The following is a 16,973-nucleotide window of genomic DNA, read 5'->3' on the forward strand; positions in this document are numbered from 1 at the left end:
TCTAGATTATCAAGATGACTGGAAAACAAGGAATTTCTGTTGATGTAAAATCTGTTTTTGTGACTCATTTATCACCACATAGGCACTTTTTGGTTCAAAGAAAGACAAGCTAAATCTCCACATCTATTTTATTTGTCCCTTTTGTTTTTATAAGGTCTTCCTTATTTCTCATGCACTTTGCATTTTACACAAAATTTACACCATTTTCTTCTCTCTTTTTTTTTTTCCACACTGCTCCCCAGACCTCACTTAGTCTTGTCATATCTCTACCTTAATCAGTTCCTTTGCTCCTTTGTGCTGCCTAGCTCCCACAAAGTGTTAATTGGTGACATCTATACTAGAGGATAAATATTCCTGGACTTCTCTGGCACCAGTACCTGTTAAAATAAAAAGCCTGCAGCTATAACAGCAAATTCTTACCCTCCAAAACAGAGTGAGTCACCACTTCCGAACTGTCAGCTATGAAYGGTTCCTTATCCATGCAGGTTCCCAAATGGAACTCCCCAAATTACACGTCTTTGATCCAAGCCACAAGGGCACGAACACTTTAAAAGAGAGTATATTCTAATTTACTAATATGGGGAAAGCAGTATATTTATATTGATTTAAAAGTTGAACTATTTTGGTTATTTTTTTTTCCACAGCAATTTAGTTCAGGTCCATCACAAAGAATTCTAGTTTGATTAGTAAAAAAAAAAAAAAAGTAAAGCTGTAAGCAACTTCTATAGTATTTGAATATGGAAAATGCTGTCCACTGTCTGTAGTAGACATGCCTAACATGCTGATTTAAATTAAATCTATTATTTAATTAACTACAAGACTGACAGCTGTATTTCAAAAATAGTCGTCTAAAGTAGATTATAGAATCATACTAGGTTTGTGTTACAGACCTCTTATTTATTTCGGTGATAAAAATATACTTTCAGTGATTCTAGAACACGTATTTGTAGGTAATCCGTAATTTAAAACATGAGTATGCTAATAGTTATGTATCTAGCTTTATGTTTTCATCTAGTGTCTTTCTTGACTGACTATGGCCTGTTCTTATTCCTTTTGCTTCCTTTTGGTTTTAATTTGGCATGCAGCATACTAAAGAGACACGTAGCACAATGGCAAAAATAATATCATATTTCTACATAACTGTGAAAAAAATTTTCAAGAGTGTGGTGAGGATACAATTACTTACAGTATCTTTAGTTTGTCATTCTTAAAGATGTGATTCCTCACTAATTTTCTTGGGCTCAGTGTTAAAATCATTTAAATTGTATTTTCAAAATATATTCTTTCTGTAAGAGTTTGTTGCCTTTTAAAAAACTCTAAAAATCATGTTGCACATTGATCAGGCTGTAACTCTGTGCACATCGGCTAGAAGAAGATAAATGACTTCTAGACATGTGTATTTTTCTGCTCTGGCGAAAAGGCTTCTCCTCTCTTTTTCTCCCCTGAAGAATTTGTTCTTTTTTTTTTTCTTTTTTTTTTCTCTTTTGTTTAAATTTAATGGTAAATGTAAAATAAGGACAACACTGCTACAACACTTCCCAGCTAGAAATGGTGCTTCTTTTCCTTTTTGTTATTTGTGAATGGGCTTATTCTAGTTGTGCCTGGAAAAAACACATGCTCGTCTTGCAAGCTGACGTGTGGAGCTATGCAAGGGGGAGGCCAGTTTGCCATGGCAGGAGCAGTCCTGGGAAATAGCTGCAAGTGGGTCCCAAATCCCAGTGTCTCCAGTAGGGAAGAGCAGTGTTTACAGGATGATGCTCACTTCCTTTTTGGGCAGCTCTACAGACAGCTGTGCTGAGGGGGTGGCCCTAAACCTCTGGCAATTCTTGTTATTTAGGGCTCCACAGAATCAATTCTGCTACAGCATGGCAATGGTAAGCAACGGAGGAGGATTTGCTGCATGTTGTTGAGATACATAAAATGGCTTTAAATAATCCTTGAGGGTGTTTCCAGGTAAATCTAAGTGTAACAAGTTCAGAGAGGCTATGATAGGGCAGATTCAGGTTCCTGAATGCACTCTAAGTAGTTTTGGATAGATCTTTTTAGCCATGAGACAGCAAGTGACCATTTTGCATAAGTTCACTAAATCAAGATGACTTGGCCAAGACAGAAACCAAAGCTGACCAAACTAGAAATATGCCAATCATATTTGCTTTCTGTTCTATGCAGAAGCAACGCTGAACCAGTCTTCTGAGTCAGTTAATTTGTCATTTATGTAGGAGATTTTTGTTTGTTTTGCTTTTTAATATTCTGGTACAGATTGAAACAGTTAAACTTTCAGAAGTTAAAAGATTTTGATCATTTTTCAAGATAAATGAATGATAGTTTTATACACTGTGATTTTTGCCAACTTTCATATTTTTCTGTTTATTTTTTCTGCTTTATTGCTTGGTGCAAGTGCTGTACAGAGATAGACTAAGAGGCAAATGACAGACGCACACAAAGGCCTCTCAAATGCACAAAGCTAGTAATTGCAGGATGAAAGAAATTTTCTTCTCTGATCTATTTTAATCAGCATTAGATTTTATTTACACTAACAGTTGGAACAAATGGTAACAATTTTTATTTAACATGTCTTTGTTTTAAGAATAAAGCAAATGAACAGAAGTCAATATAGCAAGGCAATACAGTATTATTTAACAAAAGATAAGATATTAAGTTGTTTTCTTAAGTAAAAACAGTGTTCGGGCTTTACTGTTGAGATATTCTTTTGCAATGCAAATTGAAATAATCTTTTTTTTTTTTTTTTTTGTTAAAGAAAAAGAGCTTAATTCAGAAAAGAAAGAAATTTCCTAGGTAGATGCTAGCATTTAATTAATGTATTGAAAGGCAAAGAGTTATTAGAGGTATTGGAGGTATAAAAGGGATGAAAATGATAAAACTGACCCAATTGTGATGGAATAGTAGAAGTTGAGAAACTGTTGCACTTACTGTAGAAGTTGGCTGCAATGAGTTGAAAACTGTGAAAAAATCTTTATTTTAAATAAGGATTCATTCTAGCTATAATTTCCCAAAAGATGCCCTATTTATTCACATTTCCTTAGGTACTGGCTGTTTAACTYCATCCTGGAATTCTACTCAGGGCATTATATTTAAGTACAAGATGGAAAGTTCTACTTCCTTGGAACTGTATAGATGAATGAATAAAACATATATTCCAGAGCTCTTAAATGGATGGTCCTTGGTTCTGAATATTGCAGTAGAAGCTATATTTTCCAACAAGACCTTACTGCTCACATTTGCTAAATATATTTGGCTGAATCCTGAATCAGATGAAGCCTGTACATAGTGGTTTTCAAGTTCATGGCATGTTTAGTGGGAATGCATGGAATTAAAAAAAAAAGTGCAGATAATAGAAAAAAATGTTGAATTTTGTTACAAAAGGCGTAGAAAATACCTAATCACACTAAAAATAATAAGAAAATTAGAAATATTTAATACTTTATTATACCAGAGTGTTTATTATAATAATTATCACAGTAATTTTTGCTTAACAAAATAGGAACCTAGTGTTTATTCCCTTTAAAGAATGAGGTGTACAAGCCGAAATACATTCATTTTTATTTTGCTGGGCTTTTTCCTTTGCAGTGATTTTCAGAACACAGACACCAGTGATGAAAGAAAGAAGCAGTATAACTCCTGTAAATATGTTAGGAATTGTCCATCTGAAGTCCCTCAACCTCTGGTAATTAGAGGCCATACGGTGGAGATTGACAGGGTAAATTACCAGTGAATGTTTACACAACAAAACATATGCCCAGTACAATATCCTACCCTGATGTTACTGAAAGCAGAGTCCGGAAATGTACAGTGGAAACAAGACCTGGTACTTTTCTTGTGCCAACACAAACAGCAATTACAGCACAGTGTGAGAGAAGTCATAAGAAATACTACTGCATATCAGTAGTTCAACAAAGTCAGCACTTTTGTGTAATTGCAGGGAAAAGGGCTGAAAAACATTACAGATCTCAGCAAGAAATGGCCCTTTATACTTTTAAACTGCTCCTTGATAAAACAATGCTGGGGTCATGAGAAGGCTACTCTGCCAATTTTGCTTCACTGTGGGATCCATTGACATCTGGCTGAGCTGCGGAAGCTGGAAAACTTCTTTAATATTCTCTTGACAGTAAAATGGACATGTGGAAAACATTCTAATCTGTTAATCTTTGGTGCTCCTGAAGAAAAAGGACATTTGGCTTTATACTTTGTGATGATAAATATTAAGTCTCCAGATCTAGCTGTAAATAAATTAAAAGCATTTAAATAGAGAAYACAGTACTTATTTTCCAAATATGGCAGAAGATGGATATGCACCTGCATTATCCACATGATGTAATAAATGCCAGGAGTTTTCTTTTCTGAGGGTAGTTTGCCATACTTCTTGGCAACTTACTTTTCCTAATGTTGAGTATGTTTTGTCAATGAATACTAGGGAGCAGCATCTCTGAAATCTTTTGCACATCCTGCATACTAAAATAGAATAAAGCATTGTTTCACTCAAGGGATTATGAAAATACAATGAAAAGAAATYCAAAATTATAGCTATGTCTGAAAAAATCTCGTAAGTGTTGCTTTTTATTTAACAGTATTAACAGTACATATTATTTTTGGCCTGAACTTTAAATACAGTACATAATGATAGTGAACAGTGCAGATACATATCTATAAAACTTTAGAGGGAATATCTGATCCTTCATTTCTGTAGTGAGACATAGCTCTAGAAATGAGATGGAAAAGGAATCTATTGCACTGGAAGATAAATGCTATAAGCGTRTACTATATATATAGTGAATATGAACAGTATAGTCTATATATTAATATAAAGAGCAGAATGCCATGAAAATGCTACTATACTAGAAGTCAAAGTCTTGCAGATTCTTGCAGCATCTTTTGAATTCATATAAACAAATATGAAATTAAGAATTTATATATTTGATAAAAGTTAAAGTGGTTTCCCAGTTCTAAGTAATAAATTATATCAGTATATACCAACAATCCTGGTGGAAAAAAAATGAGCTTCTGCAGAATTTTCATGATCTTTAGTTTCTGTAGCAAAATAGGTAGCCCCAAGAGTTAACAGAACTGTTACTTTTTCCCGCCCCCCCAAAAAAGATGAAAACTATAACAGCCAGTTAATAAATTCAGACTTTTGGTGTTTAATACAACCAGATCATTTTCTTTCTTCCCTCTTATTAGTGATAATCATTGCTTGTTTTTAAGATCTGTTTAAACACTCATAGTAATTATGATATAATCTTGGAGGCTGTGCCCTTACTCAAGCAATCTCCCCATAAATAATTATTATAGTGAAGAAAGAATCACCCATATGACTCTGGCTAAAATGGCAGGGAAGAGATTATAATGGTTACAACAGTAACCAGAGTGACTTTCTGGAAGACATAGGTACTGACATCTGAGGAAGAGCCTTGGAAACATGAGACTGCACAAAAATACATATAAAAGCAGTCATTCCTAAGACAATTGTCTCAGCAGATGCTATTTTGTTGCTGCAGCAATAAGCCACTCATTCTGCAAATACATCTTTATACAGAAAGCTGTTTGCTGTTCTATAACTATAAAAAAGAAAATTCTGTGTGAACTTATGAGGTAATATTAAAATAATATCATACTAAAATCTAATTTGTTGAAAGCTAATGAGTCTGTAGAACCTTTTTTTTTTTTTTGCTATGGTCATTGAACATGGTTAGTTATGTACTTATTTTCTTAGGTATTTACATGTCTAAAGAAACACAGTTTTGTTTTTTTCTTAGAAAAGAAATGCCAATAATGTTTTGCAGCAGTCTACTTTCTACATATACTTTATTGCAYGGAGATTTCTTAGCCAAGGCTAAAGGGAAGGAACTTAGACAAGGTGCTCTTGTGATGGATGGTGTGGTCAGTATGAAAATGGAGGGGGGATATTCGGCTACTGTAAATTCTGATGAGCAGCAGATCCTTTAATGCATCACAACTGCCATCATATTTGGAGTGCCAGTCAAAAACTTCAGATAGACCTTCTGACATATGACAGAGACAAGGGATGCTTGGACTGAAGTGTTTACCTAATACTCTTGTTTATCATGACGTCCAGGAGAAACAAGCGCAGGTCTCCTTGCCAAGAGCTGAGTGGTAACATGACGAAAACTCCCTAATGTCTGAAAAGGACTTTTCACTCTGTGTGTGCAGAAAACCCCTGCAGGCGCTTTGGAAGTATTAGGTGAAGTTGAACTACTTGTGGAGGGAAATGGCATTGTACTGGGACTAGCATGTATCGGAGTTAGTGTCTGATAGTGTAAATTGGGGCCTCACATTTAATCTGCCTTAGCATCCCGTGGTTGGTGTGCAGAGGAGAAGGAGGCTGGCAGTAGGATACATTTTCAGACCTCCAGAAATGCCACTGGAATTCCTCATGTCCTAGTGTGCATCCTCTCCACCCATGTTGATCCTTTGCGGTATCCCTGGCTGCCATGCCAATGAGCTAGTGGTAGTTCTCAGACTGTGAAGACCACACATGTTGTACGGGTGACAAGCTCTTACACATGGGCTGATGATGCTTCTGCAGGAAGACTCTGCAGCACATCTGGACTTAAGCCCTGGGGACATGGGGGAGGTCCCCTTTTCACTGACTGGGTGGCAGGTGGGTGTGACTGACTTCAGAGATATCTTGGGGAAGGAAAGTCAAAACAAAGTGTTTTGGTGGGTGGGTGATGTTCCTGGCTCTAGGGGAGTCAGGTGCTGCTGTGTGAGGGCTCTGGCTGAATTAAAATCAGATGGATTTTTAAATGCTGCGCCACCATTTCATTCCTTTAGATATCCTGATGCTATCATGCCATTACACTAACGTGACAGAAATAGTTCTGCTATGCTTTTCCAGCTTTTGTTTAAAAACTGTCATAAACACTACACATTTACTTTATTAAAATTAATTTTTCTACCACCTACCTACGTTATGACCAACTAGTATCCTCTGCTACTTGATGCRTAATGCAGAAAAGAGGTATCATCTTAGTGCAAAGCAAGGGAAAATAGACCTCCAAGAATTGCTTAAATGGGCCACCCAGCATGAGCCACTGGATGAATCAACAGGAATTGGTCTTTAAGCAACTAGAGGAGTTAGGACTTGGTGCTAGCTAACCGGAGCCAGAACACAAGACTAAAATATTTTGTAGCTTCTTTCTAAGGCATAGATCTTCATAGAGTTGGTGCCTAAGATAGATGATTTAAGTTATATGATCCCTAACACTAGGAAAAAGTAACTTTTCCAAAAACTTACACGTTCAGCTCAGTTTGTGATGTTCAGGTCAGATTTGCCGCTTTCACTTGTGGATTCACATGGTCCATGTTTGGCAGGTGCATTTCAAATACTAGATYTTTGCCTTTCCATCCCTGCCACATAGCTGCTCTCTGTCCTTTATTTCAGTATCGTAACACACAGCGGGCTGTTTTCACTGCAGCCTGTCTCAGTGTCTCAGAAGTTTTGTGCTATCTGTGGTTCCTACCTTCTCAAACTCAATCTCAGCTACTCTTGTGTAACTCAACTGTTATGCTCTACATCATCATTTTGTTTTAAYGGGTCGCTCTCTCCACAGCTTATCCTGTGTGAGACATCCACTATAAAGTGAGTGGATTTTATTTCTTCTATGGTGAGTTTCATCTTAAACCTAAGCAAAATTTTGAAACTGAATTATTTTGCAGTATCTACTAAGCAGACAGGCAGTTAAACTCCCAGAGGTTTATTTCAGAGAAGCAACTGTTGCTGAGGAGCATCTGGGACAGTAACTATTTCCTTCAGATTAGCAGGAGCTGAGGTGCAAAACCTGGCAGTGCCCTCTCTTGTCCTGGGGCCGTGGGGGCTGGAGGGAGAAGGAGATTATGGGAAGTTATCCTGTGCTTGAATGGTCATCTCATCTTGGTGKCACCGAGATGTGTCTCCTGCTCCCCCTGCAGGTTCCATGATCTTTGGTGGGGAAGCAGCTTTAATTGCTTATGGTTCTGGAGGGATGAGACCCACAATGTCTCATAGATGAAAATGAGTTGGAAAGGGAGCAAAATAAGCCTGCGCTCGTGATGCTAATAGAGATTTCTAAGCATCTTCCAAATTGTAATTTTGTTATGGTGTAGGATTTTGATTATGACTTTCTAAGCTTTTCAAAATCTCAGAAACAAAACCTAAATTGCTGTTAATGCCTAATGACATCAATTCCCCCAAAACATCCACAAAGGTTATCTGAGAAAAACCAGGATCCACAACACAGGTGTGAAATGCTAGAGACAACTCGTGAGAGATTGTTACCTCCCATGCAAGTGTTGCAGTATAGGCTGTAGATAACCTCTCCAAATTGATAATTTCAAAGAAATTGCTCCAAACTTCTTTGTTGAATTCAGACTTTGTTGAACACAGGCTCTGTCAGGCTGGGAGTGCTGCTCTAGGTGGATCCTCAGGCAGCTTTGCTTGTAATAAATGTGCCAGTAACAAGATGCAAAGATGTTTGCAATAAGTTAAAGAAGTGATGTACTTATTAACTTATTTTATGCAGGTATGACTTACTTTATGTTTGCCCAGAAATTGCATCTCAATACATTTAAGGAGAAAAGGTTTTTTTCTTTTTTCTTTTTTTTCTGAATGCATTAATTTTATAAATAAATGAAATAGTAAATTTTAGACTTCAATGTAACAGTGACACCCTGTGGTCAGTAGTGATAGAGTTGATGTTGGAAAGTATTCTGTGGCGCCCTTTAGCAAAGCAGCGAGAAAAAAGAAGCAGAATAAAAATGCAGTTGACTTGCAACATTTTCACAAAAAAAGAAATGTTCCGTTTTACTGCTTTACATGTAAAAATACTTGCTGATTTCAGTTACTAATACAACTCATTTACTAAAATGCTACTTGTTTGTATGATTTTGGCTTACTGAAATAAAGGGGCATGGCAAACCTTGATTTTAGGTAACCTGGTGATGCAACTCCTGGAAGGGTCTCTGTGGGCACAGCCACCTTACAAAGTGTTTGCTGGCAGTTATTTATTTCTGTGGCAATCATTATGTCTCCAGGAGCGATGCCAGGCAATGGGYACCAGACTGATGCTGTTGAGACACGTGATATCACAGTGCCACAGCGTGTCAGGAGTGCCAGGCARGGCTGCAAGGCAGCACAATTTGAAGTATTAGCCTTGTGGCAGCTTCTGTGTGAAGTCTTTGGCTTAATGTGTGCTGTACTTCCTTGCACTTCTTCTCTTTCTGCCTTGTGCAAATGCTGAGCTAATATAGTGGTAGGGTGTTGTATCTAAATGCACATCTTAATACTTTAAAACACTGTTGAAGGTTGTGAACTTCGCAGTGCTTCAGTCCCTCCAGGTCCTGGGATGAGAGACCTGTTCCTAACTTTGTGCATAAGCAGTAGCATACCTGGACTACCACTTCCTATTTAGTCATCCTGGATCCTTCATAAGTGCAAATGATAAAAAAGACAAACTGAACTCAAGATATAGGTTTCCAAATCTCATGGCTTTAAAAAAATCCTAACTTATACGAGACCTAGTTTCCCATTTAAAGGCTAGGAGGCCTATAGTTAGTGATGTTGAACTGACCATTTGTAAGAGAGAGACAAAATTACCATTATGTCAGATACCAGGCTTAAAATGAATAAATAAGTAGTCTGATGGTCCCAACAAGAAGCTAAGGGGAGAGAGGCAGTAAAGCAGACTGAGAAACATGAAGCATTTATTATTCACTGGCAGTAATGGCTTCCTGTTAAAACTGGCTCTCTGACAAAAGTGATGAATTCAGTTCCTTGCTCTCTCATTGAGCAGCTAGGAAGTTAACGTGAGACAGAGGCAAAAAGTCTTCTGCCTTCTCCAGAGAGTAATCTAAAATCAGCCAAAACTAAAGTTTGGAAGGTGTTCAGGAACCACTGTCAGGGATTTAGTGATTATCAAACCTCCACAAGTGTTAGAAGAGACTGGAGCACTTAAGCCGTCCTGGAAGCCCGGCCAGTGTTCACCCACACAAACATCTCCATGCATTAGTGCTCCGTGAGTGCTCTTCTTGGACACATCCTATGGAATAGCTGCAGTGCAAATTCTCATGAATCGCAGCACAATTTAGTGCTTGTCAGAAAATGACAACGAGACTATGGGCTTTTAAAGGATATCATATTGACAGCGAATGTTTTGTGAGCTCAGATTGCTGAAAGGCTTGYAACTCATTATCTCCTCTCAAAGTCTGACAAGTATGTACCTATGATGGAGTATGATGCCTTGTTTTATGCTCTCCCTTGATTTTTAGCTCTTTTTTTAGGGCCCGTTATGTTTTTCAAGGGCTGTAAAAGCAAAGTGCTCCGTAGCCGCTCAAACTTGCAAAGAAGTTATTTATTAGGTGCAACTACAGACTCTGTGCTGGGACAGGCTAGGCTGTAATATTAACCTCAAAATTAGTAGTAGTGCTGCTGAAGGATGTTTTCAAACATCTGTTTTCATGCTGTAAGAATGAAGCTCAAAGCATGGATTATTTAATGGCTTTTTGAACGGGTCCATGCTGGAGATGAGCTACAGTGGTTTTGCACATGAATCAGAAAATGCCCTGTGTGTGCTTGTCACTGAAAGAACAGCCTCATGCACAAAACACCTGAGCCTGCTGCTGAAATAGCTGTTTATTGGAACAGACACCTTAGCAGAAGTGTTTTAAAGAGAACTTTTAAATATAGTATCTTAAAAGTAAAGAGACATCCACTTATTACAAGCTAAGAGCACTGTTTTGTAAGCATAATAGATTTTGGAGGTTAGTCTGAGCTGCTGTATATCACAACAGGAATGTTAAGACTTTATCTGCAAGCAGCTGAATGTTAAAGTGACAAATCCATCCTAATGCAGATAAATGATAGAGGCAGAACACATGATACCCTGCTTCTGGGAGGTAATGAAGTGCCTCATAATAGCATGAAAGSAGCTGCACAGAGGATGTTCCACGCATAAAGCTGTGAACAAGCTTTCTTGTTTCTGCTTAGCCAGAACAGTTGATGGCAYAGTGACCACAGACCAGTCGTCTTTGCCTGTCACGTGGTGGTTATTTCTCCCATTGCTTAACTAGCAGAAGACTTCGCTTTAATGCTCCTGCAGCCACGTACCTATTTTCAGAAGCCAGTTTAATTGTCTCTAAATACCACTTTTAGTTGATATTTTCCCTATTTTTGCATAAAAGCACGTGTTTCATGAGATAATTTACTAGCATTTTATAAAGTGACTGCTTATGAGATGCTGAAGCTGTTGATATTCTTTGCTAGTTTGACAACTGTCCCTCGGCATATTATTTATCTGTGAGTTTTATCTTCACATAGACATTCATGAAAATGAGTACAGAAAGGAGACTACTCCCTGTTCAGCAGTTAGGTCATAATCTGCCAGCTGTAGGAAAACTCCATGAAGGACAAAAAGCAAAGATTTCTGGAATAGATGTATGACTCTTAGCAGCTAGTGCAAAAGGGACAATTTCTAGTTGAAAGCTGTCATGAACTCATATCCTCTCTGCACTGGACACAAATGTGTTGTATAATACCTTTTCTGACCAATGGCTTAGACAAACAAAGTGTATGACAAGTGACTGAAATGTGGAGCATGTGCTTTGGTGAGTCACTCCATAATTCATAATAGTGTACTTTCACGTACAATATCCCTACTTCAAGAGCCTCACTGTGTGAACAGTGTGAAACAGTGTTGTCCTGCCCATCGTGGTTAGGCAATTTGTGTCCTCTGAGGTCTTCATTAGAGACTGAGAGCAGCTACCTATCTCAAAGTAACTTTCCCTGTTCTGGAGTAGGACCTAGGACAACCCTCCTTTGCATTACTCTTACTGTTACCCTCCAGGACCTCTGGAGCTTTGAACGCTCACTGAGACCAGCAAGAAGACTATGGAAAACACTGTTAAAACAAGAAACGATACAACAAAGCCTTAGGGAATATTATTTCAGAATTAAAAAAAAAAATCYTACATATAAAGTGAGACTGAGGGGTATATTATATTTGGAAAGGGAACTTAGCAACTGCAACATGCAGCACGGAGTCTTTTGAYTACCTTGCCAGCTAGTTGTTTTCGTGGCTGTGAGAAAGGAACTCAGGCTCCTAGTCAAACATACGGGAACAGTTAGGTTCTTCTGCAGCAGAAATCAGCTTGYTGCACACTGAGGGCTCTAAACCAATCTACTGATCGGTGATTTTTCCAAGCCTTAGTTTAAACGAGTAAGCTTAACACTGTGCATGGAGAAGTCCCTTTAAAATAAAGTGAAGATTAAAATCTGTGTCCATAGAGAACTTCCATGGTGCCCAAGCTATTCAGTTATTMCAAATACATTCCACACTGGAGCCTTTGGCTGTTTCTCCAAGACAGTGTTAGAGTAGAAAGTTTATTTCTGGAGGACTGCATTTCCTCTAGACTTGTGTCTACTAAAAACAACGGGGGAGACTCACCATTATAAAGATTGTTAAAGCTTTATTTCTGGTTAATTTGAACTCATAAACTCTCGAATAGACGTGACAAAGCATATTTTTTCTTAAACTGTAGTGTTTAATTTAAGTGAAAATACCTTACAGTCTTCCTTGAAAGCTAAAGCAAAACAATTTCCACAAAATTATTTACGTACCATTTTCATCATCCCTAATAAAGGGGAAAGACAATCAGAAGAAAGAAAATGCTAAGAGGAAGATCTTTCCTGGAAGAAGACCTGTTAATATAAAACACATTTTAGAGGGTAGATATCCCCAAATCTTTTGGAAGACACAGTGAGATGCAAAAATTAAGACTTCCAGCTAACATATGCTTATGCATATGCTTAAAGTTACATGTTTGAACATATTGGTTGTGTTTGGTTGTATGTAAGCCATTGCAGAAATAGATATAAATACATAAAGAGAAAATATAGAASTGTGTTTGAATAAAAGAGCCTTATCTGCCAAAACACATGAAATAGGCCATTGGCTGTCTGTTCTGTATTCTGTTTTTGAAGAGTCTTACCTAATAAACATGTCAGGACAGAGACTWTGATAGGGAATTTTCAATAAGGAACATGTCCACTTGTGGAGAAATATGCACTTTATCTATGTTAGCTAGCATAATCTAATATTTATGAATAATTATAAATAATAATCTCTGCTGAGGTTGCATTTTTTGGCTATTATTTTCCAGATGGGAGTTGCTGTTGTGGATTCATCTGTTGCAGGACTGGGTGGTTGTCCCTATGCAAAAGGTGCAACTGGAAATGTGGCCACAGAGGATGTGATATACATGCTTAATGGTTTGGGGATCAATACTGTAAGTAATACTGGTTTGAAACTTTAAGACGAAAAAGATATTCTATAAAAATTATATTCATACCTGACATTTGCTTGTTGTGTAGAAGAAGATGTTGAGAGAAAATGGTAGTTTTGCCAGCTCAGTGCTTTACCATTGCTTGATATATAATACAATTAATRTTTTCTACACTAGCAATAGTCAAAACTAGTTTGGCTTTTTGACAGGAGTTTGAATTAATCCTCACTCTGTAGGCAGAGATAAGACAAACAGCAGCAATTGCTTTGCTTCAATCCTCTGCCTCAATCACCACAAAAAAATCACAAGTGTAGACTTTGTTCCAAAAGACCAGTAATATCTTTGGTGGATTCATTCCACCAAAATCATTTGGAATTCATTCATAGTCCTTGTTAGTATTTTGTCCATTTTTTTCTGTCTTTAGAGTAGAAAAAAATAGCAATATTTGGAGCCAAAGCACAGGACAGTGCTTTTTGCCATGTACTCACTTACTACCTTTCAATAATGTACAAAATCCTAGAGCAGAGGTGGCTGACTTTTGTACGCATCCAAGTCATTTTTATCTCCAGCCCTATTCTTAGCGGAGAGGCCACGGTAACTCATCTGCATGGGCTRCACTTAATGAACTTTAGCTGGAAGCCTTCTCCTTTCAGCAGCACACATCTGGTGTCCCTGCCTAGGCTGGCATGTTAATTATTCAGCATTTCTGCAAATCTGCTAATACTGCCTCGTCCAGCGCATGTGGTCTCTGGTCTTTCTGTAGGTCATCATTATTCTAGAAAGGTGGCATGATGAATTTTTACTAACTCAAGCAGGGCAATGACTTTACCTTTAACTTGGATATTGAGTCGAGTTCAAATGAGAATGTGTAAAGAGCTGCCAAAAATGAAACTTGTGTGGTTTGCATTTACTCTATTTTAAGAAATTTTTAAAAGCCTGGTTTCTGACATACAAAACTGTTAAGTTATTGGGGAGCTCTTTATCATTTGAATACTTAAAGACTTTCTTTGGCATAAAATGATCAAAGAACTAGTCTCCAAATCTTATATCCCTTACAAACTCCTAAATCATATTTAGTACCTTACAGAGTGCAGTTTTTCTATGTTCTCCTTAAGGAGTTCTGGGTAGATATTAGATAACTGTATAGGAAAAAATTAATCACAAGTGCCCATTCTAYGAATGAACTCTATTTTGAATTGTTCAGAGGTGCTGTGGGTTTGCTTTTTTCACAAAGAATGCCTTTATTCTTTTAAAATAACACAGTTAGTTCTTCGGAATGAGGTGGAGAAATCATGTGTTTCACTTCATACTGTATACGTAGCTGAGTACCTTTCGGCATAAGGCTTTTAGTATACTCTTTCCTTGGCAAAATTCCCATAGGATTTTCTAACTGATTTCTGGGAAAAGGAATCAATTAGATAAAATGATTCTGATTGATTGAATCAAATATGCTTGGTTCCAATATTTACGAAACTGTGAAGAAACTAATCTCCAGGCAAGAATCTAACAAGAATCTAACTAAAGGTTGATACAAAATCCTGTGAAGATGGGTGTCCTTTTCCCTACTGTCAGACATGTTCAATTCTCTCCCTTCTTTAATTTTTGATTATGCAATAGGAAAGCATAAGACTTTGCTTCTCAGCTCCTCTATGTCCTGTTAAAAAGAGATAAATCCCTGAATGTAGATGTGGAACCTCAAAATTATAATATAAATATAATTAGGTTTGATCTTGCCATGTTGATTCTTGTTGGTACTGTTGCTAATTCTTTAATTATTATCAAAGCAATCTATTTATATGTCCCTTTTTGCACATTCTGAAATTATAATTACTAATGATATCTATTTCCAAGGAGCTATTTCTCTTGTCCCTTTGGCTATGCGCTTAAGCTCTCATTTTATGAGAAGCTGAGGTCTTCTTACAGATGAAGATTGAAGTTGCTTAAAGGGTCAGCCAAAGTATGGACAATACTTAAGTTTTTATTAATGTGTATAGAATGACTGGATGTATCTAAATAATCACTAGTGCTCGTTTTATAGCAGTCTTCAGAAAGCACAGCACAGAAAGTGGCATATGAAATAAACCTCTGGCGGGGTACAGGTGAAGTAAATTTCTAGCAGAGTCCATCTACAGAGATTCATTTACTGTACCATGGTAAAAAAGTAGATGATCGTGTAATAGATCATTAATGCAYATGAAAATTTGTAGGGAGATGAACTTTATATGAAGACAGTTTCTATATGGTTCCTATGTAATTACAGTAATAATACTTGTGTTTTTGATGCTTTCAAAGGGCTTAGCAAACAATAAGCCTTTCTGAGAAGCAGCTATTAGCCTCACCTTACAGGCAGCAAATCCAAAGTTCAGAGAGATAATAGAGGTGGCATTTATGAATGCTGAATGAGAATTGATTAATTGAAGTCAATGTTAATTGAAAGTTTTTGTCTTCTTTCGGAAACTATTTTGTTTCCWACAGGGTTGCCACTTAGGTCGCTTGTGCAGACCAGAGAGTCTTTTAAAGATGCAGATGTTTGCTCATGTTTTATGATATCAGAGAATAATTCTGAGTATATGGATTAATTATAAACAGATTTAAGCACATTTCTGACCTGAARACATATTATTTTGACACAGGAACCTTACAAACTTTTGTCTCTGCTCTTTTCCCTTTCCCAGCTGTGAGTCATGCTTATACATGGTAGATTTTGTGCCCTGAAGCTAGTCTTCTTTGGTTCATGACACTTACGTAGGAATGAAAATTTAAATAGGAGAGATGCTTGTATTCCATTCTAAGAATATGAACTGTCAACATATGTTTCCTATCGGCATATATCACATTATGCAGTGTTAGAGTGCTGAAAATGTGAATTTCCTATAGCTATTTTTTATTCATCTTCACTTACCTAGCTCCCAAGTATGTCTATGGTGGCATGTTTCTCATTTCTTCCTAGTAAAAAAGCACAGATGATTTTTTAGATGACATTGTGAACAATAATTCTCTGCAAAATAAAGCTTCGTAATGATCAATAAGGATAAACAGAATGAGCTGAAATCACCCTAGTTTTAACTCGGTAAAGATGCTAGAGTGATAAAAGGATGTATTTGAACAATGGTTTTAGATGGTGCTAAGTACTAGAGTTGATCGGAAAGCTTTGAAACATTTGTTTCAAATTAAATATGGTTTTGCTTCTATTTCCATGAAATAATTTCTCTTCTCATTAACATTTTGAGCTGACCGCGGGGTGAAAAATACAAAGATTACTGTAGAACATGGCAATAACTGCTAGATCCAATAAAGAGGTTAAGTATCTTAATCATGTCTATACACTACCAGACAGTAGTGTGTAAATCCATAGGTGGTATGAAAGTGTATTTCCAATGCAGTATATCTTTTGCTCTCTAATGCCTCGTGTCACGCTTCCCCAAGTTCTCTGTAACTGTCTGCGCAGTGTATTCACAGTTCAGAACCCCTTTTTATGTGCATCCATTCTGCAGAAATTTTACTGACTTGCAAATAGCAATCTTCGGAGCGAGTACTTAAATCATTTTTGTAATCTAGCTCTAAAACTTGAACAAAACATGAGTAGGTGAGGAGACTAATGACAAAGTATTTTTTACTCGTTGATCTGATTGCATTTTAGCGATCAAGAGGTAACAGTGTCTTCTGTTATTAAAAAGAAG

General features: G+C 37.1%; 1 protein-coding gene across 1 annotated transcript in view; it reads left to right on the forward strand.

Moving 5' to 3' along the window:
- The window catches only part of HMGCLL1 (3-hydroxymethyl-3-methylglutaryl-CoA lyase like 1), a 74,597-nt gene that overhangs the window by 53,221 nt on the left and 4,403 nt on the right, over positions 1 to 16,973 (forward strand). The window contains exon 8 of the mRNA XM_026034279.1: positions 13,171 to 13,296. Within this exon, the coding sequence (XP_025890064.1) occupies positions 13,171 to 13,296 (126 nt within the window). The remainder of the gene's footprint in view (positions 1 to 13,170; positions 13,297 to 16,973) is intronic.

The sequence above is a fragment of the Nothoprocta perdicaria genome, unplaced genomic scaffold (genome assembly GCF_003342845.1).
Source record: "Nothoprocta perdicaria isolate Ctin4 unplaced genomic scaffold, notPer1 scaffold_141, whole genome shotgun sequence".
In the NCBI taxonomy this organism is placed as follows: domain Eukaryota; kingdom Metazoa; phylum Chordata; class Aves; order Tinamiformes; family Tinamidae; genus Nothoprocta; species Nothoprocta perdicaria.